This window comes from Caretta caretta, chromosome 2 (assembly GCF_965140235.1).
Source record: "Caretta caretta isolate rCarCar2 chromosome 2, rCarCar1.hap1, whole genome shotgun sequence".
Taxonomy (NCBI): Eukaryota; Metazoa; Chordata; order Testudines; family Cheloniidae; genus Caretta; species Caretta caretta.
Window position 1 is genome coordinate 75,582,176 of NC_134207.1, and position 24,618 is coordinate 75,606,793.

General features: G+C 42.0%; 1 protein-coding gene across 4 annotated transcripts in view; it reads left to right on the plus strand.

Annotated features, from left to right (window-relative positions):
• Positions 1-24,618, plus strand: part of NOL4 (nucleolar protein 4) — a 256,811-nt gene that overhangs the window by 30,294 nt on the left and 201,899 nt on the right. For all 4 annotated transcript variants that reach the window (XM_048840572.2, XM_048840571.2, XM_048840573.2 and 1 more), the window contains exon 2: positions 23,923-24,072. In XM_048840572.2, the coding sequence (XP_048696529.1) occupies positions 23,923-24,072 (150 nt within the window). The remainder of the gene's footprint in view (positions 1-23,922; positions 24,073-24,618) is intronic.

Genomic DNA, 24,618 nt, shown 5'->3' on the forward strand with positions numbered 1-24,618 from the left:
TTTACTATTATTTGTATTTGTATCAGAGTTGCCACTTACCCAGGTTTTCCCAGGATTGTCCCTCTTTTGTGGTAGCTTTCCTGGGAAAGTGCTAACTGTGCAGTTTTATCAGCTCAGGATTATCCTGGGTGTCCCAGTTTTTTGTATCTCAGAGGTGGCGACCCTAGACTTTGTACTGCTGTAGCACCCAAAGGCCGCAGTCAGGATCAAGGCCCCGGTGTGCTAGGCGCTGCACAAACACAGAATAAGAGTCAGTTCCTGAACCAAAGCATTTATGTGTAAACCAAGAGCATAAATAGTGAGAACACAAATTGGATTTTTAAAATTTTTCTATTTTGAGTAATCTAAGGGGTTATACACATATGTTTGTTTACAAGAGATAGCATTTAAGGTAACTGCCCCTTTAACACTAAAGCTTGTGAGCGAACCCCCACATTACTCTAGTGTAGGCACACATACAGTAGGCTTTCTTTGTTCTTCTGTACCTGATCTGGTGGAGGGCCAGAGCTAACAAATGGTACCTCCCTGCTTCTCTGGAAACAGCCTGTTTTTAGAGAGAATGGGAGGAGGCTGCAGTCAGATCCATAGCTTATTAAAATCAATGGGTGTCTTTAATGGGCTTTGAATCATGCCCTGGTTTTCAACGAAGTGGAGACCAGGGTTTCCACAACCTGACCTCCCCAATAAGAAGAGATAATTTTGACAGCTGGAGGAGCTGACTAGAGGAAGGGAGCTCCCCTACAAGCAGGACTGATATTGAAAAGATCTGGAGGAGCTGGGGGGTTGGTCCTCCATTCCTGCAATTAGCTTTCTCCAGCATCACAGAGGCCCTTGCTAACTGTTCCTCCAGTGGGTGTGATATGGAGTGGCAGAGAGGCCGTATTATATGCATGTGCTTTTCAGTTAACAACATTCAGGACTCGTAACACAGCTGTCTACAAAGTTTTTGTGGTAGGCTGTTGCTATAGACTCAGCCTAATCTTTTGCATTTATATCTATTGGATTGTGGAGTAGTCTCCCAAGGGAAGAGGAGAAAGCCGATCATGTGAGTTATTTAAAACAAGACTGGATAAAGCACAAAATAATACACACGAGGAAAAAATCTTTCATTATCTGGGGATGGACTTGATGACCTGATAGTTTTTTTACACCTCTAATATCTCCGATTATAATGCACCTTTATCTCAACGGATCCCACAACATATCACAAACTATAAACTAGAAAATGAAACCACCTTTGGGGCAGCTGGCTGTAGCTAGCAGGCAGCCTGCACACATGTAGAAAAATGAGGAAAAGGGGAAACATTATTATAATTTTTTATTATTGAACAAATATGAGTGCTGCTTTCCAATATCTTAATGCAGCCAGTGTACACAGAAGAACGAAAAAGTGGGTAAATCACTGAACGCTGTGGTACTAAGGTCAACTGTGGATGTGATTAATTGTGGTTTATTAGGAGACAGGGAACCAAGTTCCAGTGAAACCTCTAATAAGTTACTATGTTGTATTTAGAACATCTTTTAATCCTAACTCTTTGTTTCAGATTGGTTCATGTTCTAATGCACAACAACAGTTAAAGAATAGAAAACTTTCTTCCTTTTTACATAAAGAGAGAAAAAATGCAACAAAGGTCCCAGCTGCAGGAAAAAAATGTGAACACAGTACTTGGTTCATGCTCAGCTAGAACACAGAACACTGCTGATAACAATTATGAAGATCCTTACCATATGCAAGTTAACTGTTGCAGAAATAAAAGAATAATCATTAATCTTAATTGTACAGCAGCAGGCTATTTCATCTAAATCTTTGTTCTGGATTAATTGACTATGCCTTAAGTATATTGGTATAAACCCATTCCATGCAGTGCCCAATTCTGCTCCCCTTACTCATGCAAGTATAGTAGTCTCCTTGCTTTCACTATGGAAGTGTTTGCTTTCACTATGACTACTCACGAGTAAGGCAGGAAAGATTTCTGTCCTTATTGCACAGATTAAAAAGAAGGCAGATGGGTTTTATTTTAAAAAATAAAGCCTGGGTCCACTTGGTCTTCAAAATAATTTAAAAACCTGTTGTTCTGTTCTCTTACCATACAGCCCTAAAGGCCAAATAAAGCTGGTATGTCGCATGGGTTTTCTTAAGGGTGCATCAGATCTAATACTGGCAAGGATTCCTAAAGAATGAATAGCTCTCAGGTTACTTTTGACTAAACATTTGCTATAAGAGATTTTCCCTTCTAAAGGACGTTACGAAAATGGTTCGTATGGGTTCACTTTTTCAATCGCTGCCTCATAATGGATTTTCTCTTAGATCTTCTTTAGATAGTTGGTTCTTCACATCAATGGCTATAGTAAAAATTAATTGGAAAAATAAGGATATGTTCCATGGCTGAAAATTTCTCCTGAGCAAAGCCTTGCTGACACTGACTTCAGTGCAGGAGCAGCATGTTACAGCTGAATGGTGAAAGGTGCTCTCCATCTGCAGATGTCAGGCTCCTAATGATCATGCTGGTCAGGACTGAACATATGGTTGAGCAGTGTTTTTCTAATCTTGGTTCTGCTGGCAGGGATTGGCCTGTTAGTCCTGCGGACTTTGTTTACAGTGGGGGAGGGAAAAGATGAGTGAGGGAGTGAGAGTTGGAATAAACGGTTTGAACAGTCCTAACTGTCCCTTCATCACAGAAATACAGGCTTTGTAGTCTACATTGGCTTGTTGTGTAAGTCATCCATTTGGGAGGAATAGATTTGGTTGCTTCTGCCCTTGAACATTGAACTGCTGTTGTAAGAGAAATAAAAATAAAAGATGGTTTGTCCTTTGAATTATGGAAATATAATTTAGTCGGGCAAAAAAGACCCAAGTAACTCTTAAAAACCACCAAATAAGTTTACTTTAGAGCACTTTATTTTTCAAAAATTGATCTTCACGCAAACAAAATATAGTGCAGAATCCACCTCTCAAAATAAAAATCAGCCAGCAAGTTTAGTGTTTGTGAAAGGGGTCAGCCCAACAGCCCCAGAGACCAAACTCCTCTATCCACACTACAAGGAACAGCAGGTGCTGTGCCGGTGCAACCCCCACCTAGTGCCCTGCTCATGTGTCTCAACCCTTTCCTGTGGGGTAAGTAAGTCCAGACAGCTCTACCCCAGAGTATGGCGCATATTGATGGTTGGGTTAGGAGAATGGGGCAGGGATGGAATACTGCTGTGCTCTGGTGATTCCTGGCCCCTTTGCCACTGCAGCTTGGAGCGATTTACTGAATCTGCTCTGAGCTGCACTAAGGCCTGAACCAGCCCCTGGTTGGCCCAAGAATCAAGGGTTTGTAAAGGTGACGTAACGCTACTTATGTCTCATCATCTGACTCTACGATCAGCTGCACCAGGCACAGCATCAGTTCAGTTTAAGATCTGGCTCTTGGTCTCCCTGCTGAGATTGCTAATAAGGGTGCCAATTAATGGTTTGTTGCACCGTGGTTTTGGTGATGGAGACAGCTGTCCACTGGGAGCTGTGCTAAGACCATGAACCCGTTATTTATAGGCCACTGAAAGATGGACACAGAATCATAGGTATGTCTACACTACGAAATTAGGTCGAATTTATAGAAGTCGGTTTTGTAGAAAGTGTTTTTATACAGTCGATTGTGTGTCCCCCCACACAAATGCTCTAAGTGCATGTAGTCGGCGGAGTGTGTCCACAGTACCGAGGCAACCGTCGACTTCCGGAGCGTTGCACTGTGGGTAGCTATCCCACAGTTCCCACAGTCTCTGCTGCCCATTTGAATTCTGAGGAGAAATCCCAGTGCCTGATGGGGCTAAAACATTGTCGCGGGTGGTTCTGGGTACATATCGTCAGGCCCCAATACCCTCCCTCCTTCCGTGAAAGCAAGGGCAGACAATTGTTTTGCGCCTTTTTTCTTGAGTTACCTGTGCAGACACCATACCACAGCAAGCATGGAGCCCACTCAGCTAACCATCACCGTATGTCTCCTGGGTGCTGGCAGACGCTACACAGCATTGCTACACAGCAGCAGTTTATTGCCTTTTGGCAGCAGACAGCGCAGTATGACTGGTAGCCATCATCGACGTAGTCCTGGGTGCTCTTTTAACCGGGCGCCTGGGCAAACATGGGAGTGACTCAGCCAGGTCATTTCCCTTTTAAGTTTCGTCTCATGGCGATTCAGTCCTACCGGCAGTGCACTGTCTTTTAATCAGCAGCCAGCAGAAGATGATGGCCAGCAGTCACACTGCACCGTCTTCTGCCGAGCACCCAGGAGATGTCGATGGCTAGCGGTCGTACTGCACAGTCTGCTGCCGGCAAGATGTATAAAGATAGATGAAGTGGCTCAAAACAAGAAATAGACCAGATTTGTTTTGTATTCATTTTCTCCTCCCTCCCGCTGTGAAATCAACAGCATGCTAAACCCAGTTTTGAGTTCTATCCTTGAGGTTTTGTGCTCTATCCTTGAGGGGGCCATTCAGTTTCTCGCAAAGCCACCCCCTTTGTTGATTTTAATTCTCTGTAAGCCAACCCTGTAAGCCATGTCGTCAGTCGCCTCTCCCTCCGTCAGGGCAACGGCAGACAATCGTTCCGTGTCTTTTTTCTGTGCAGACACCATACCATGACAAGCATGGAGCCCACTCAGATCACTTTAGCAATTAGGAGCACATTAAACACCACATGCATTATCCAGCAGTATATGCAGCACCAGAACCTGGCAAAGCGAAACCGGATGAGTAGGCGACGTCAGCGCAGTGACGAGAGTGATGAGGACATGGACATAGACTTCTCTCAAAGCACGGACCCTGGCAATGTGGTCATCATGGTGCTAATGGGGCAGGTTCATGCAGTGGAACGCTGATTCTGGGCTCGGGAAACAAGCACAGACTGGTGGGACCGCATAGTGTTGCAGGTCTGGGACAATTCCCAGTGGCTGCGAAACTTTTGCATGCGTAAGGGTACTTTCATGGAACTTTGTGACTTGCTTTCCCCTGCCCTGAGGCGCAAGAATACCAAGATGAGAGTAGCCCTCACAGTTGAGAAGTGAGTGGCAATAGCCCTGTGGAAGCTTGCAACGCCAGACAGCTACCCGTCAGTCGGGAATCAATTTTGAGTGGGCAAATCTACTGTGGGGGCTGCTGTGATGCAAGTAGCCAACGCAATCAAAGATCTGCTGATATCAAGGGTAGTGACCCTGGGAAATGTGCAGGTCATAGTGGATGGCTTTGATGCAGTGGGATTCCCTAACTTTGGTGGGGCCATAGATGGAACCCATATCCCTATCTTGGCAGTGGAGCACCAAGCCGGCGAGTACATAAACCGCAAGGGGTACTTTTCAATAGTGCTGCAAGCACTGGTGGATCACAAGGGACGTTTCACCAACATCAACGTGGGATGGCCGGGAAAGGTACATGACGCTTGCATCTTCAGGAACTCTGGTCTGTTTCAAAAGCTGCAGGAAGGAACTTTATTCCCAAACCAGAAAATAACTGTTGGGGATGTTGAAATGCCTATAGTTATCCTTGGGGACCCAGCCTACCCCTTAATGCCATGGCTCATGAAGCCATAGACAGGCAACCTGGACTGTAGTCAGGAGCTGTTCAACTACAGGCTGAGCAAGTGCAGAATGGTGGTAGAATGTGCATTTGGATGTTTAAAAGCACGCTGGCGCAGTTTACTGACTCAGTTAGACCTCAGCTAAACCAATATTCCCACTGTTATTACTGCTTGCTGTACGCTCCACAATATCTGGGAAAATAAGGGGGAGACATTTATGCTGGGGTGGGAGGTTGAGGCAAATCGCCTGGCTGCTGGTTACGCACAGCCAGACACCAGGGTGGTTAGAAGAGCACAGGAGGGCACGGTGCGCATCAGAGAAGCTTTGAAAACCAGTTTCATAACTGGCCAGGCTACGGTGTGAAAGTTCTGTTTGTTTCTCCTTGATGAAACCCCCCCACCCTTTGGTCCACTCTTATTCCCTGTAAGCTAACCACCCTCCCCTCCTCCCTTCGGTCACCGCTTGCAGAGGCAATAAAGTCTTTGTTGCTTCATATTCATGCATTCTTTATTAATTCATCACACAAATAGGGGGATAACTACCAACGTAGCCCAGGAGTGGTGGTGGAGGAGAGAAGCACCAGGAGGGGTGGTGGAGGAGGGAAGGACAAGGCCACACAGCACTTTAAAAGTTTAAAACTTTAAAACTTATTGAATGCCAGCCTTCTGTTGCTTGGGCAATCCTCTGGGGTGGAGTGGCTGGGTGGCCAGAGGCCCCCCACCGCGTTCTTGGGTGAGGAGGCTATGAAACTTGGCGAGGAGGGTGGTTGATTACACAGGGTCTGTAGCGGCGGTCTGTGCCCCTGCTGCCTTTTCTGAAGCTCAACCATACGCTGGAGCATATTAGTTTGATCCTCCAGCAGCCTCAGCATTGAATCCTGCCTCCTTTCATCACACTGCCACCACCTTTCAGCTTCAGCCCTCTTTTCAGCCTGGCACTTACTCTCTTCAGCCCGCCACCTCTCCTCCCGGTCATTTTGTGCTTTCCTGCACTCTGACATTGTCTACCTCCACGCATTCGTCTGTGCTCTGTCAGTGTGGGAGGACAGCATGAGCTCAGAGAACATTTCATCGTGAGTGCGTTTTTTTCGCCTTCTAATCTTCACTAACCTCTGGGAAGGAGAAGATCCTGTGATCCTTGAAACACATGCAGCTGGTGGAGAAAAAAAAAGGGACAGTGGTATTTAAAAAGACACATTTTGTAGAACAATGGGTACACTCTTTTACGGTGAACCTTACTGTTAACATTACATACATAGCATATGTGCTTTCGTTCCAAGGTTGCATTTTGCCTCCCCCCAGCGCGTGGTTAGCCCCTCCACCCTCCCTGCTCCCCGTGGCTAACAGCGGGAAACATTTCTGTTCAGCCACAGGTTAAATAGATCTAATGCTGCTAAATTTGACCTAAACTCGTAGCGTAGACCAGGGCTTAGATCCCTAAGCACCCTATGATGAACTTCATCAGACCTGCCAAGTTGAATACATCTAACTTACCTAAATATTCTTTAACCTGTTCTTTCCCTATTTCAGCTAGCATTTCTTCCCTTTGTTGTTAATACTAACTGTGTTGAGTATTGCTAACCAGGGAGAGTAAAATTAAAGATGATACATTTCTGAGAACAAAAGGGAGACTTTTTCATAGTGAATCAAGCAATTCACAGCAGACAGCACGTGTGCTTTAAGTACAAGGTCGCATTTTGCCTTTTATATTGAGCGCTTGCTGGTATGGTGACACATCACACATGGCTGAGCAACAGAATTCAGTTTCCATGCAGCCATTGTAAGGCAAAGGGTACGCAGGGTAGGCTTCTTACGCATAACATGTGGGAATTGTTTCAAACTGCAGCACCATCCTTTCCCATAGCAAGCATTTCTTCTTTTTGATCAGAGTTCTGCCTGCACAGATGCTTTTCCCCATACAGCAGTCAGATCCAGTGTCTCCCTTTTGGTCCATGCTGGAGCTCGTTTGCGATTCTGGGGGGACTGCATGGTCACCTGTGCTGCTGAGTTCGCCACGCGGACCAAACAGGAAATGAAATTCAAAAGTTCCTGGGGCTTTTCCTGTGTACCTGGCTAGTGCATGAGAGTTCAAAGTGCTGTCCAGAGTGGTCACATTGAAGCACTCTGGGGTAGCTCCCGGAGGCCAATACCGTCGAATTGCGTCTGCGCTACCCCAAATTCATAGAATCATAGAATATCAGGGTTGGAAGGGACCTCAGGAGGTCATCTAGTCCAAACCCCTGCTCAAAGCAGGACCAATCCCCAATTAAATCATCCCAGCCAGGGCTTTGTCAAGCCTGACCTTAAAAACTTCTAAGGAAGGAGATTCTACCACCTCCCTAGGTAACGCATTCCAGTGTTTCACCACCCTCCTAGTGAAAAAGTTTTTCCTAATATCCAACCTAAACCTCCCCCACTGCAACTTGAGACCATTACTCCTTGTCCTGGCCTCTTCTACCACTGAGAATAGTCTAGAACCATCCTCTCTGGAACCACCTCTCAGGTAGTTGAAAGCAGCTATCAAATCCCCCTTCATTCTTCTCTTCTGCAGACTAAACAATCCCAGTTCCCTCAGCCTCTCCTCATAACTCATGTGTTCCAGACCCCTAATCATTTTTGTTGCCCTTCGCTGGACTCTCTCCAATTTATCCACATCCTTCTTGTAGTGTGGGGCCCAAAACTGGACACAGTACTCCAGATGAGGCCTCACCAATGTCGAATAGAGGGGGACGATCACGTCCCTCGATCTGCTCGCTATGCCCCTACTTATACATCCCAAAATGCCATTGGCCTTCTTGGCAACAAGGGCACACTGCTGACTCATATCCAGCTTCTCATCCACTGTCACCCCTAGGTCCTTTTCCGCAGAACTGCTGCCTAGCCATTCGGTCCCTAGTCTGTAGCTGTGCATTGGGTTCTTCCGTCCTAAGTGCAGGACCCTGCACTTATCCTTATTGAACCTCATCAGATTTCTTTTGGCCCAATCCTCCAATTTGTCTAGGTCCCTCTGTATCCTATCCCTGCCCTCCAGCGTATCTACCACGCCTCCCAGTTTAGTATCATCCGCAAATTTGCTGAGAGTGCAATCCACACCATCTTCCAGATCATTTATGAAGATATTGAACAAAACCGGCCCCAGGACCGACTCCTGGGGCACTCCACTTGACACCGGCTGCCAACTAGACATGGAGCCATTGATCACTACCCGTTGAGCCCGACAATCTAGCCAATTTTCTACCCACCTTATAGTGCATTCATCCAGCCCATACTTCTTTAACTTGCTGACAAGAATACTGTGGGAGACTGTTTCAAAAGCTTTGCTAAAGTCAAGAAACAATACATCCACTGCTTTTCCTTCATCCACAGAACCAGAAAATCTCATCAACCTAGGATGGTCAATTTTAGAGCTACTCCCCTCGCCGGGGAGGAGTACAGAAGTTGATTTTAAGAGCCCTTTTGGTCGATGGAATGGGGTTGGTTGTGTAGATGCATTCATTTTAAAATCGACCTAACGAGGCTAAATTCGACCTAACCCCATAGTGTAGACCAGGGCTCAGGGATGTGGATTTTCCACACTGCAGAGCAATGTAGTTATACTGACATAAGTTTTCAGGCTATGATAGTGTGTTATTCATGTCCAGAAATATAACTAGATATAGGGTTAAGTATCAGGCTACCCATAAAACACAAGCTTCTACTAACATGAAGGTGACAAAAACTGTGAAAAACATTCAAACAAGTATGGGGGTGATGGTAACCCTGTCACATATATATTATCTTCAAACAAGAAAAAAAGTGAGGATGCTCTCTGGCTAATCCAGGAGGCAGAAGGAAAACAAATCAGAAATACTGGAGGTCTCCACAAATGGATAGAAATATTAGCATCAAAACACTCTAAACTTATTTTTCACAGGACAGAACAACTTTTCGCTCTACAAGTTGCTTTATGTGGTAATTATCATCACTTCAGTTGTAAGAATTTCCTGAATGACACTTCAGTGGGCAGGCCAAGAACTGATTAAGTTTGGACAGCAAAGTACACTTTCAGTTCTAGAAAGAGTCTGTCTGGGTCAGCTCCTGCTGCCGCCAGTAATGTTTTATATATTCTGAACATAGAGAACTTCAGCTCCCAGTGCTGGCAATTCAATACCTCTCACAGCGTTAAATTCACTTACATTTTATTTTAAGACTATCAAAAATCCAAATATAAGGAAAATCTTCTTTTAATGTAATGCTTTTCCTTACCTTGAAACTGCCAGTTCTCTGTATCTGTAGTACATGTAGTGATAGTGAGATATTTCTTTTCCCCTAAGTCGGTTATTGTAGTAAAGCAATTGCATCTATTCCTGTTAAGGATGCTTAGGGATGTATAAATTGTGTGTGTGGGGGGGGGGGGAGGGTTTCAAAAGAGATGACTAAATTCTCTGGTCCTGTAACCTTGCTATTACTTATTTGCTCCAGGTTACTGAAAAGTAATAAGAAACCTACCAGTTACATTTTCACTTTTAACATTTTTTTCTGGTCTCAACAAAATTTAACAGCTAACCTGTTAGATTGTAAAGCATGCTGTACGTTACAGGTAATCATGCACTAGCAGAAAGCAACATAGACCTATAATGCCACCTTTTTTCAGACAAATGAAATGCAACTACAGCATGCCAAAAGTAACCTAACATGGAAGCGAAGTTTACAGGAGAACTCATTACTCCAAAGTGCTGCTAGTGAAATTAAATGTGTGTTTTTGAATTATTTTCCAAATACTCATAACCTCAGATGTAAGGATGTTCCCAGAGGGAGCATTTTTAATAAATAACGTGATATGAATACACCAAGATCCACATATTATAACTGGGTTCCAGGAGAATTGCATGGCCATAGATCAACACAGCTCAGTAACAAAACTCAAAAACCAAAATTAAATTACTTAAAAATAATCCTGGCAAAATTATAGAAAACTTTAAAAAGTCAGGAAAGATCAGGAGACTGCCAGCAGGATATAGAGCCCTTGCATCTAGATCACTGGTTCAAATTTTGTCTACATTGGTTGTTCCTGCTAGTTGTTACTACCTGACATGCTGTAGAGAACTATCCCTTACTGGCAGGGGGGTGGCCTGAGTGGCCTAATCTCTTCCATCCATGATGTAGTTGTACCGACCTAATTCCTGATGGGAAGCTCTCCCATTAACCTAGCTACCGTCTTTCAGGCAGGTGGAGTACCTATGCCAAAGGGAGGAGCTCTCCCATCGGCGTAGGCAGCGTTGTCACTAAGTGCGAAAGCACTGGTAGGCAGACCCTGAATGGGGTCAATTTTTTCACACTTTCTGCATGTTTCATGGTGAAACAGAAGTCTTGGCAACAACAAGTGCGTAAAAATGCAGACTTTTGTTTCATAAACCAGATCTACACTACAGTCTTATGCCGGCATAGCTATGCTGGTTATGGGTGTAATCTCTGACTGACGTAGCTATGCTGGCAAAAGACTGTAGACACAGTTATAAAAAAAAAAACCCCAAACAGTAATACAAATATTAATAAATAATAAAACTGTGTTTTTGACGATAAAACTTATTATATTTATGAGGGCTGTAATAAATTATAATGGAAAAAACAGATGTGCTGGTATATTCTACATCTGGTACCGTATACTGGTATGGCTACACTCACCAAAGTATCCCTAGTATAGACCAGGCCTTTGTATTCACACAGCTGTGAAAAACTATTGTAAAAGTTTCTCAGAGCTAGGCAATTCCTCCAATGTCATCAGTAAAAAGAAGCAAATGCCTCAAAACATTGCTCATGAATATTTGCTCAAACAAACCGTTCAGATTGATTTTGGCTGTCTTACACTCCCTTCAATTTCTATTTTTCTAGCTGACAAATTTTCTAGCAGAAATGTTTGCAGCAACAGCAAATTTGAAGTGACTGTTAGCAAATATTTTCAGAAAATTGCTTTCAAAATCAAAATTTGAGTATTCCCACTAGAAACCTGATTCTAAGAGTTGCTAACTCTCAGGGAACAAAAAACAATAGGCTGTGACTAATGTGTCCAATAAAAACTAGCCAATGCTTTTCATATTTCAAATATAGAATATTCAAACAAATTGTTAACAATAATTATTTTCCAGAATAATTTTAATAATGAATGTATTGATGAAAATAACAGACAGTACAGTTTGGGATAATGTACTATTTTGGATGATGAAAACACAAAATTTGTAGAATCCAGTTGTAGAAATTAAATGAGAAAAATATGCCCTTTACAGAATGAGGTCGGGGCATACTGTGAGAGCAGCCAAGGATCCTCATGATCTGTAGAGCCAGGGAGTAGTAGTAGTGTAGGAATCAAGCCCACCCATCCTGTGCATGAAGGCTGCTATCTCAGTGGAAATGATACACACATGCTTCATAGATTCCAAAGCCAGAAGGGACCATTGAGATCTTCTCATCTGATCTCCTATGTAACACAGACCATAGAACTTCCCCAAAATAATTCCTAGAGCATATCTTTTTTGAAAAACATCCAATCTTGATTTTAAAATTGTCAGTGATGGAAAATCCACCACAACACTTGGTAAATGCTTTATTTCCAGCCTGATTTTGCCTAGTTTCAACTTCCAGCTATTCTGTCATGTTACACCTTTCTCTGCTAGATGGAAGAATCCATTATTAAATATTTGTTCCCCATGTAGGTATTTATAGACTGTAATCAAGTCAACTTTTAATCTTCTCTATGTTAAACTAAATAGATTGAGCTCTTAGAGTTTATCACAGCAAGTCATGCTGTCTACTTCTTTAGTTACTTTCATTGCTCTTCTCTGAACCCTCTCCAGTCTCTCTTGAATTGTGAGCACCAGAACTGGACACAGTATTCCAGCAGCGGTTGCACCAGTGCCAAAACCAGAGGTAAAATAACCTCTCTGCTCCTACTTGAGATTCACCTGTTCATGCATCAGGATCACATCAGCCCTTTTGGCCACAGTGTCATGTTCAGATAATTATCCACTACAAACCCCAAATCTTTTTCAGAATCACTGCTTCCCAGGATAGAGTCCCCCATTATGTAAGTATGGCCTACAATCTTTGTTCCTAGATCAGTGGGGGCTCGTTAAATGTTACAGGGGGTTCTCAGGAAAAAAAATCCCTAATGGCGGAAAGAGCTGTCCCTAGGGACGCTGGGCAGCACAGGGCCAGCAGCCCCTGGACTTCCAAGAGCTAAGCTGATCAAAGCAAGTATATCTATCACACTATTACACTGAGGAGATTTAAACTTTGAGACTCCTCCTAAGAAATGGAAAGGGAGGTGGATATTTTTTGCTGTTTTAAATAGGCAGCTAGTATTGTTTTTAAAATTATTATGAAGAATAAGTTTAAGATTTGTTGTAACGTACATTGTTTGTCTGGACTGCTCAAGACCTGAATGCTTGTGTAGGAGAAACGCTTTGAGTTGGCTTCTTAAATACCTTCATGCTGTTTCACATCTGATACTCCTTGGTGAAGCATAGGAGCCTTGTCTTATAACAGGCTTATTCAAAGTGATATAAGCTATGAAAGTGAGATCTTGGAAGAGTGTTGCCATTTTCATAATGTAATAAAAATACTGTAATTATAAATCATTAATAATAAATAATGTGTAATAAGCATGTCATAAAAACAAATTTTATATTTCCAAGATCACTGCTTTTATAATTTATACTCAGGTAAAGGAGAAAATTCCTGGAAATATTCATTTTTAGAAGGGGGTTCGCGAGACTTGACATCTTAGTGAAAGGGGTTCACAGGTTGTTAAAGTTTCGGAACCACTGTCCTAGGTGTATACATTGACATTTAGCGATATTAAAATGCATATTGTTTGCTTGTACCAGTTTACCAAGCGATCCAGATTGCTCTGTATCAGTGACCTGTCTTTTTCATTATTTCTCACTCCAAGTTTTTGTGTCATCTGCAAACTTTAGCAGTGATGATTTTATGTTTTCTCCCAGGTCATTAATGTCAAAAATATTCCAGGTCTCAAATGTTAGATAGTGTAGGGCCAAGAACCGATCCCTGTGGGACCTGACTAGAAACACACTGGTTTGATGAACATTCCTTGCTTTCAATTACATTTTCAGACCTTTCATTTAGCCAAATTTGAATCAATTTAATGTATACCATTTTAATTTTATATCTTTCTAGTTTTTTAATAAAAATGTTGTGTGGTAACAAGTCAATGCCTTATAGAAATCTAAGAATATGATGTCAACGTTATTACCTCTATCAACCAAACTTGTAATCTCATTTAAAAAAAAAGAGATCAAGTTCATTTGACAGGATCTATTTTCCATAAACCCATGTTGATTGGCATCAATTATACTGCCCTTCTTTAGTTCTTTATTAATTAAGTCCCATATCAGCCACTCCATTATTTTCCCTGGGATCAATGTCAGACTGACAGGCCTATAAACACCTGGGTCATCCCATTTACCCTTTTTAAATATTGGCACAATATTAGCTTTTTTCCAGTCTTCTGGAACTTCTTCAGTGTTCCATCAATTAATGGTACAGCGAGTTCCTCAGCTAACACTCTGAAAACTCTTGGATGTACGTTATCCATACCTGTGGAGTTAAAAATGTCTAACTTTAGTAGCTGCTGTTTAATATCATCCTTAAATGGTAGTGGAATGGAAAGAGTATTATCATATCATCTGTTTTTTTCCCAAATGCAGAACAGAACTATATATTGAACACTTATGCCTTTTCTGCATTATTATTGATAATTCTACCATTTACATCTAGTAATCAACCAGTACAATTATTAGGATTCTTTTTGTTCCTAGTATACTTAAAAAATTCCTTCTTACTGTCCTTAACTCTACTGGCCATAGAATTCTCCTGGTGTCCCTTTGGTTCCCTTATCAATTTTCTACAGTCCCTATCTTCTGTTTTATTTTCATTATTAACTTCCCCTTTCTTCCATATTATTTTTTATTTTTTATACCTTGTCAAAAGGGGGTTTTGGGTCCAAGGCCAGCAATACTGCCTCACAGCAATACTCTGGACTGTGTCAGTGGATGTGTCACCCAATGGCAGGACGCATTGGCTGCTTTGCCTAATGGCTGGAGTCAGTGGCTATGTCGCCAATGGCAAGAATTGGTGGCCACTTTGCCTACTGGCTGTAGTCAGTGGCCGGGGGTAGAGGAACTCAGGTCCTTCCTGCTCCACCGGCTTCCAACTCAGGGCCCAAAAAACAATAATTAAAAGTGTGCAGACTAGGGGGTAGGCGCAAATGCTTGCTCCCTGGGTCACTTCCTACTGTGGCTTTGTTTCCTCTGGTGGTGCCACCGGTCTGTCTTGTAGTGCCCCTTGGAGTTCGCTTGGGTCTCCAAAGGGTCTCCTTCTGTCTGTGGCAGCTCAGCGTCTTCAGCTTTCACAATTGAAGGGCTGCGGCAGCTTGACCATAAAGCCTGGTCTCAGTTGTTTGGAGCCTCACCAGCTTCTCTGCAGGAGGCTGCAACACCCAACTGCTCTCCTGCTCAGTCCATCCAGACTGAGCTGAGCTGCTCCCTTTTGAGCTCTGCCTCCACTGTGAGCATGCCCAGCAGGGGCGGTGGGGTGTGGCCTCTTGTGTCCAGAGCAACTCCTCAACCCTGACTTAACCAGTGTGGGTTTGTCTACCCCATCACATAGCTGCCTTCATTTCCCCTCTAAACCAGGTTGCTTCTTTTCTTGCCTTCTAATTCTAGCTTCAGTTTAATTGCAATCATCCCATCCTCATTACTATGTATGATTTATTTTATTCATGGGCTTATCAATTTTCTATTAAACACACTAAGGCAACATAGTTCTGTAGACAGCACACAAAGATATACGATTTGCTCCCTCTCTCTGCTACAGAAACAAAGAAAGCAAAAGAGACAGACCATGTAATAAGAAATACTGGCATCAAATGGTGAAAGTGTAACCTGAGATTTAAACAGGTTAAGCACTAGCTAAGTATTGAAATACACGACAGATCCCCTGTGGACCCATCAGTCAGATTATTCACCACAAACAATATCATATCCTGTGCGCATGTAAAAATATTCTTCTCACTAAAGAGGCTGGGGGCTTTCTTAGTCTAGTGCAGGTCAGCCCCAAATATTAATCTGTGACTTGTGCTGTGATCATGTTACCCTGACAGCTACTCTGTGGCTTTCTTCCAGAGTGGTCTGTGTAAAGCTCCAAGCACCAGCTATCTAAGGGCTGGTCTCCACTACTGGGGAGATCAATGCAGCAGGGATCGATTTAGCGGGTCTAGTGAAGACCCGCTAAATCGATGGCAGAGCGCTCTCTGGTCAACTCCGGTACTCCAACTCTCTGAGAACAGTAAGGGAAGTCAACCGGAGAGCATCTCCCATCGACTCAGTGCCGTGAAGACACCGGGGTAGGTCAACCTAAGCTACGTCGACTCCAGTTACTTTATTCACATAGCTGGAGTAGTGTAACTTAGGTCAATTTACCCCCGTAGTGAAGACAAGCCCTAAAAGTAGGAACAGGAGGCTTTAGTGCTCAGTTGGACAAAATCAATCATTACATTGTTTGGAGCTATCCATCTATCGTTAAAAGCAGTGGATAAACTCAAGCAAAGACTCTGCCCCAAATGTTCCACCTTTCACAGAATCCTTTACACCATCCTCCATCCCTTCAAGGCTCTGAGGTTGGTTTGAGAGAAATTCCTCAGTCTCAAAACCATATTCCAAGTAACCATCTGTTTCCCCCTTCCCCATTTAGTTTTTCTACAAGACATGGGGGTGACTGGACAGGTTCCTCATTTCCTATCTAAGACCCCTTTCTGCATCAACTTGACTGACAATGTGATAGTTCTGTCTTTCATCCCCACTCCTAGGGATGACAAAGAAAACTTTTCTGCACACCCAACATATAAATATAGCTTGAATATCTACTTAAACTGAACTGTGGAGGCCAATGTATCAGGCCATTCAGTATAGAAGCCAAGAAGGCTGCATAAGATTTCAAGGATACTGTGAAGTAAGTGTGATATTGTATCTGTAGGGCCTATGTTGCTAAAGGCAAAGCTCCTCCCCTATTCTATCTGAAGATCATTGTACCAGAATACTATTCTTTTCATGGAGAGAAAGGGGAGATGTTCCCCCCCTGGAGCTCTGCAGTACTTCAGTCTCTCTCACATCTACAGAATTAAACGGAGTTACACTGATTCCCACCAGATGATGACCTCATCCAAAATATACAGGTGTCTGTGGTCACTGCCTGGTGAGATGGGTCAAGTCAAGTAAAATCTCAGACTTATCTCAGGTGGCTCTCAGTATTCACCCTATTGTTCTTGTGTCAGAGTATTGCTTTGGGAGTTGCCCTTCTTTTGGACTGGCCCAGGAGACATAGGAGGAAGGGACTTTTAGTTAATCTGATTTGGTTTCTCCTAGTCCCAGCTGGGTCATAGAATCATAGAACCATAGAATATTAGGGTTGGAAGAGACCTCAGGAGGTCATCTAGTCCAATCCCCTGCTCAAAGCAGGACCAACACCAACTAAGTCATCCCAGCCAGGGCTTTGTCAAGCTGGGCCTTAAAAACCTCTAAGGATGGAGTTTCCACCACCTCCCTAGGTAACCCATTCCAGAGCTTCAACACCCTCCTACTGGAATAGTGTTTCCCAATATCCAACCTAAACCTCCCCCACTGCAACTTGAGACCATTGCTTCTTGTTCTGTCATCTGCAACCACTGAGAACAGCCTAGCTCTATCCTCTTTGGACCCCCCCTTCAGGTAGTTGAAGGCTGCTATCAAATCCCCCCTCACTCTTCTCTTCTGCAGACTAAATAAGCCCAGTTCCCTCAGCCTCTCCTCGTAAGTCATGTGCCCCAGCCCCCTAATCATTTTCGTTGCCCTCTGCTGGACTCTCTCCAATTTGTCCACATCCCTTCTGTAGTGGGGGGACCAAAACTGGACACAATACTCCAGGTGTGGCCTCACCAGTGCCGAATAGCCATTCAGATATCCCCATATAGAGTCAGAAAACATTCTTTCACTTGAGGCTTTTGTATAAATCCTTTTAAAACAAAACACAATAAAACATGAAACTTTTAATGTAATCGAGCTTGTGTTGTTTATATTTAATCTCTTATCTCTATGGCACGTGAATTAGCAATAAAGGTTGCTCATTTTATCTCACTAGATTTCTCTTTATTTCTCTATATCTATATTCTCTTGTTTTCACAATTTGTTTGATTTGTTCACTTATCAGTTTATTCTGTCTGGATTTTATGGCTCAGGAAGTTTCAGAAACTGGATTCCTCAGATGAAATTGACCCTTTATATAGGCCTGACAGAGTAAATGTCTTTGATTTTCCTCTCTCCATCTGCTGGTAGAAGGAGATATTACCCATCCAGACTGAAGCAGTGGGGAATTGCAGAAACTGTAAATTAGAGTAGGTAAATTTTCCTTTTAATGCTATGTATACTTTCTATAAGGAACTGGTTGGAGACCATCAGTTTATTTCACTTAGACTACTAAATGCTTGCTATCAAATGGAAATAACATTAGATCACTTACATATCTGGGCTGAATAGAAAGGAATAACTTAGATGTTCAATACTATGTATACTATTACTAATTCCCCGTGACATCTATTCTCCGAAGTGTATAATATTTTGAACTATGCTCACAAGGTAGTGTTTAGGGTTCCTGGTACTGCAGATTGATGTGCTGGTGCAAGATGGAGATTTTTTAATTTAGGATGGTGCAAGAGACCCTTCTGAATGGTTGTCAGTTCTTATATATATTAGTAATTTTTTTATATTTACTGATAGAATAGATGAATGGAAGATCATATAGCAGGGTTTTCAACATGTTCAGCATTTTAAAGGTTTTTCTGACCTTGTACCATGCTCCTTCTTTACATGCACTACAATTGCCTTCTACTAATAATTACAATATATTTACAATATTAAGTACAGGAAATGGTAAAACTAATTAAACAGTTGCATATGACTATAGTAGGTGTCACCAGGTTGTGCTGTTACACATAGTTTAACAAGTTCTTTTTCTTAGTATTCAAGCAGTGTTCAGTCTTCTGAAGGAATGCTGTATTGTTAGTTTGGTGATGCTATTCTTTTTGAATGAGCTGTTGCAAACAGCAAGAGAGTTTTCTCTTTGCCTTAATCTAACAAATGTCAATTTTTGGTGCAGAGTAACTTCCTGGAGACTGGGTACAAGTCTTGGGCTGATATTTCTGAAAGAGGGGTTTGCCTGTTCGCCACTTGTGACTACCTCTGTTCAAGGACTGGTATATGTAGTATAAATAAAACAAGTTGCACCAAGAATACATCTCCAGACTCCATGTTGCTGATTTCTCCTCTAACTGGAAACCCAGTCTGCAAGGCCTCAAACTCTGCTACCACTCGGCAGAGGGGCAGCTGTACATTGCCTGGTTTAACTCTGCTGCTCTCATAAACTAGTGGGGGTCAGAATAATTTTAGACATAGTTTCTGCTGCTTACACAGTAACACCATGTTTGTGTGTAATTTATATCTTGTAATAAAAATATTTATGTTGATTGCTGTTGATATCTACTCATGTTTTGTAGATGTTACTGTTCTTGGTGTTTTACAGCAGAGCTTTTTATGGACCTACGCAAGTTTTTATGGATCAATGAATCTTCTACTTTTTTCCCTTTTATTTAGAGCCATCGTGTTTAGTTTTATAGAAGTGTTTTTCAAACACTGTAAAGGTTCTGGTAGTCATATTCAAGCCTGAAGAGAATGTTTTATTAGGCTAATTTCCCCCAAGACATTTAAACAAGAATGTGACACTTTTCGGGGTTACCTGAGGTAAATCTAGGGCAGGTGGAGCGTCCGGGGCTCCTCAGCAGCCCAGACTCTGAGGGCGGCTCTTACTTCTGCCCGCTCTGGCTTCTGGCTTGGCCAAGGGGCAGGACCTCGGGGGGAGAGGAGGAGCAGGGGGCAGGGCATCATGGCAAAGTGTGGGAAGAGGCTGGTGCTGCCCTGAGCCTCAGGCAGGCGTAGAGTGGCCCCTTGGGGAATCTGGGACAAATGCTGTCCCAGAGTCATTCAGCCAGGGACTTGAACTTCGCATTTCGGGACTGTCCTGCCTCATTGAGGACGGGCGGGCACCCATAGTGAATCACTACCACCTGCTTAGAGATTGTGAGAGCTTTATCTGTGCCAACCAAGGGCTGCCACCGGCAGCACAAACACTCTGCTCTGGGCTCCACGAACCCCACTCTTTCTCTCTGTAGGCTAGCAATTTATACACTCCACTTTGTTACACATGCGTGCCCAACCCCCTGTCTTCCCAGAGCGTACACTGATCCACTGCTTCCATGGAAGCAGCGCACCCCAATTTACTGGCTTCATCTCTGTTCAACAACTCTCCTTAGCACAGGCACTTAGATGTATCTATACCAAATTGAAATTTATTTAACAAAGTTTGAGTTACAGAGTCACATAAAAGAAAGTAAAAGGATTTGGAAACATAAGCTTACAAGTAAAAGAAAAATATAAAATGCAAACCTGTTAATAAGCCTATTCTTATTAACAGGTTACTTTCCTGTCTGATAAGGATTTTCACACCCAATGGTGAGTTCTTACAGCACTTGTCCAGTACAGAGGGCTGGGATCCACTTTTCACAAGTCATTCCCACTGGCAGACTGTTGCTTCCTTAATGGATAACATTTGTGCCCTCTTTCCTTCTCTAATACAGTCTCAGACTTTTGTCTTTGTCAGTGCTCAAGTCTGCATCTGTCCCAGAATATAAACACAGAGCTGGGCTGAATCCATAGATGTCAATTGTTCTTGGTGTTGTTCTGAGACCCACCCCGGCTCAGGTGACAAGTTTCATTTCCATCCGTTTTGGAAGCCAATGTTCTACATGTTACACAACTACAAATGTTTTCCATACAGACATCCCGCAATAACCATGACAACCAGCTACTTGTTTAACATTTGGTAGAGACCACACACAACCTCCTTTGGTGAAATATTTAGAAGATGGTCAAACACAGATGTAATATATCTGCCAGGGCATGGCTGGGGGTATCTGGGCATGGCTGTGTCACAAAGAGATTGCACTGTTGTTCTCAAGCTAGGAGCTACGTGCACTTTTGTTTCCATGGCTTTGATAAAGTGCTATGAAAAGTGATTGTGTTAAAATGGCACCTTTTTACTGAATAGATCTTTCCCCATCTACATTTAGCATCATAGCTGGTCCACTTGTGACATTTTTTTTGTACTCCTGTCAGTCTGGCAGAGCCCACATAGGTTAAGAAGATTGAGCTAGGTTCTCTTTCTTCTTGTGCGTGATCAACCAAATTGTTCACAAAGTTCCAATGAGCTGACTGAAGAAAATGTGGGCTACGTAGGTGGCTCCAAATCATTAGTTTAGCCAGCAGAACCTTTATTACTGGTGATGATATGTAAGAAAGAAAAAACCCAGGTTGTCTGTCAGAGTTAAGGTTGAGTTTGTAGGGTTGTTAGTTAGAGAAAACATCTATTTACTTGTAGCCTGAGCACATTTGCTTGGGAAATCACGGTGAGACAATAAACATGGACCCCTAGAATGCAATTTTTAATGGGTAAAATTTTCAAAAGCACCTTCATGGCTTAGGAGCCTAAATCCCATTGACTTTCAATGAGATTTAGGTTCCTAAGTGCCTATGTCACTTTGAAAATGGAGTTTAGGCTCCTAAGTCCTCTAGGTACTTTTGGAAAAATGTACCCAAAATCAGCTTTCAAAGTAGAACTGGACTTTCATGTTTTTAACAAATTGTAATATTATAAGAAAAACATGATGGGATGGCATAGGGCAGCAAAGACCTTGGGATAGCCGGTGTTCCCTTCAAAACTGTTATGTTCTGGGTGGAAATGTTGGGCCTTAGCATCCCCTCTGCTTTTTCCTTATTGAATTTGGAGAATTGGGAGATCATGGTCTCTATTTTGCACTGAACTGTCAAAATCTTTAAAGCCACTTTATCATGCTTCAAGTTACTCATCAAAACTCACCTCTGCTGTAATTCATACACGAAACTGCAGTCTGATAATGACCAGGAAGGTGAAGAGCTAGATATACTGCTCCTGAGTGGCGAAGAACTGCTCACATTCTATTATTTTTGTTACCACTAACCCCAACTCCCACTCTTCATGATGGCTTGTTTGTTTGTCTTATCTACCTGTTATGACTTGCCTTTTAGGTTGCAAGCTCTTTGGAGCAAGGTTTGTCCGTGTATATTTGTACAGCACCTAGTAGAATGAGCCCCTGTCCTGGCTGGTCTAGGGGTATTGCCACACTATAAATGTTAAATAATTGTACTGTCTTCATATTAAACAGTATATACCATTTATACTGACTGCCCCGATTTTGAAAGTTTGCCCTGATTCTCTGGTATCTGAATAAGAAGTAATATAATGCATGGTTGAGAGTGGTGGGGAGGCTTTCCTTTCTTGTTTTTCTGAAAGGAGAGTGTGGGCAGCTTATAAAAAGACCACTGCACACTGCAGACACCAAAATACATTTTCTCACAACAGTTTCTTCTACCAGCTTATTCTTGGAACACCTTTGTGATGCTGTCAGCTATGGTGATGTAGCAACTCTGTTTACAAATTAATATTGCCGTAATGCATTTATCTTTAATTACAAGAGAATACCCTTCTAGGATATTTCCTAACAATACTCATTAAGAATAAACAGATGAAGTCCTTACCAGTTAATCAACACCACAGACTTCTTAGTGTTCTGAAAACTACATGAAATAACACTGTCACCTAATAAGAGTGCTTGAAAGCATTAGGGAATCCACAGTGCTTTTTGGCTGGTGAAAAGGTAATGATTGTTTAGAGATGGGCTGGAGGAGCTGCAGACTTTCAGATGCACACTTCCCCAGGTTTAGGGTTATTCCAATCTGGGGTTTGGGTTGGGTCCATCTCTAGTCAGGATTTTAAATGTATAATAGGGGGGACAGCTTTGAAGCACATTGTGTAGAACTGACAAACCCATTGGTGCCAATGTAAGTGTTTTATAGTCCTTGAGTGGGAAGTGCTTTAGAAATGCAAAACATTTGTGTAAACCATGAGATGGGTCCATTCATGAACTTTGTTGAAAATAAAATAAGAAGATAAGTGGGATAGAATAAAAAAGAACAAATCAAACATTAGAATGTATTTATTCATATCTATCAGGCTTTCAAGAATAGATTGGCAAGAATTTATTAGTGATGGATTGCAGCTTGAAGTGATAGTGCAGCAATTGTCTAGTCAATTCTCATCTTTGGTCTTTATTTGGTAACAGCACCAGAATTGCAAGTGTTTTGTTACAAATGGGCCAACATAAACCTGTTCCATAGTAGCATTAAACATAGTTGTAATAATAGTATGATGATGTTAACATGTTAAGTTTTGAAAGCATTTTTTACATGAAATACACATCGAGGGTTAGGAGGGACTGTTGCCTCTGGAGGCCTAAATTCAAATTCTGTTTTGGCTCATGACTGAAAATGAATTAGCTGGTCTCATCCTAGTCCACACACACTTGTATCAAATCACCAAACCCAGCCTGCTCATGAGATTGCTAGCCTAGAAAACCAGGAATAGTGCCACTCAGGACTGATGCTTATTGGCAGGATTGTATGGAGAAACTTGCGCAAGCCCTGCCTGTATTTTTATCAGTACAAATTCACATACAGTTTTTAAAAAAATCTCCCATTTGGATGACACCAACTGAACTGTGGTGATTAACTCCTAAGACATATGAGTCGGACTTTTTAGTAGTGCTGAGCACCCACATCTTCCATCACCTTTTGAAATCAGGCTATAGGTGTCCACAATTTGCTGTCACTTTTTCCAGTCAGACATCAGTGTGCAACACCTTAATGTTTTAAAATAATACTTTGTTTTATCTATGGTGTGGTGAGTTTTCATAAAATGAATTTTCAAATAGGTTTTCTAAGGGATGAACTCTTTATGGCAATAACTTCATTTGCATTAATAGTTACTATCTACTAAGTTAGCTGTGAATAACAATCTTTTATTAAATATTTTTATAAAATGCTGTTTGTGGGCCGGCAGAAACAAGTGTAAATGATTTTTTTAAAAATAGCAATGTATAATGAAAAGTATTGTCTACATAATTTAGCAGTTCAATCAAATGACCTGTTTTTAAAAGAAGGCTTTTTCATTATTCTTATGATCATACATTTATTCTATAATGATGTTACTGTAATATATTGAATTGTTAAGTATTGCTCTGGGATAGTAACTTTAGATCTCTATGCAAGGGTCTTTATTTAATCAGATCTCACTAAAGGGGGATGCGTTCCATGATTATCATAATTCATCTATTCATCCTGCACTCCTTATCTTTTTTTCAGGATGGAGTAGGTGTAGATGAGAAGCTGTCTTTAAGGCGGGTAGCTGTGGTTGAAGATTTCTTTGACATTATCTATTCCATGCATGTGGAAACAGGGCCTAATGGAGAACAAATCCGAAAGCATGCTGGACAAAAGAGAACTTATAAAGCAGTAAGTAAACAAAAAACCAGAACATCTGTAAGTTAAAATATAGTAACACAATTGCATATCTATTTATTGTTTTTTTTAGATTGTGAGTTCTTTGGATTGGTGATTTTGTGGTTTTGATAGTTGAGCCAGAAGTATTACAGCCCATTACTTTCTGTGTGGGTACATGTGTGTGCATATATGCAAACATACAGGTTGAAAATGCTTAGGGTCAAATTTTCTACTGGTGTAATGGGTGCAAGTCTATTGACTTCAGTGGAGTTTTGCCCATTTGCACAAGCAGGGAATTTGGCTGTTTTAGTATGATTTGAAAGACAAGGCCTGTGAGGTAATATCTTTTATTGGACCAACTTCTGTTGGTGAGAGTGACAAGCTTTTGAGCTTGTCTTTTTAATCTCAAAAGCTTGTCTCTCTCGCCAACAGAAGTTGGTCCAATAGAAAATATTACCTCACTCACCGTGTCTCTCTAATATCCTGGGACCAACAAGGCTACAACTACACTGCATCCTAATATGATTTGATAATTTATTAAAATGAAGCTCCAAGTTA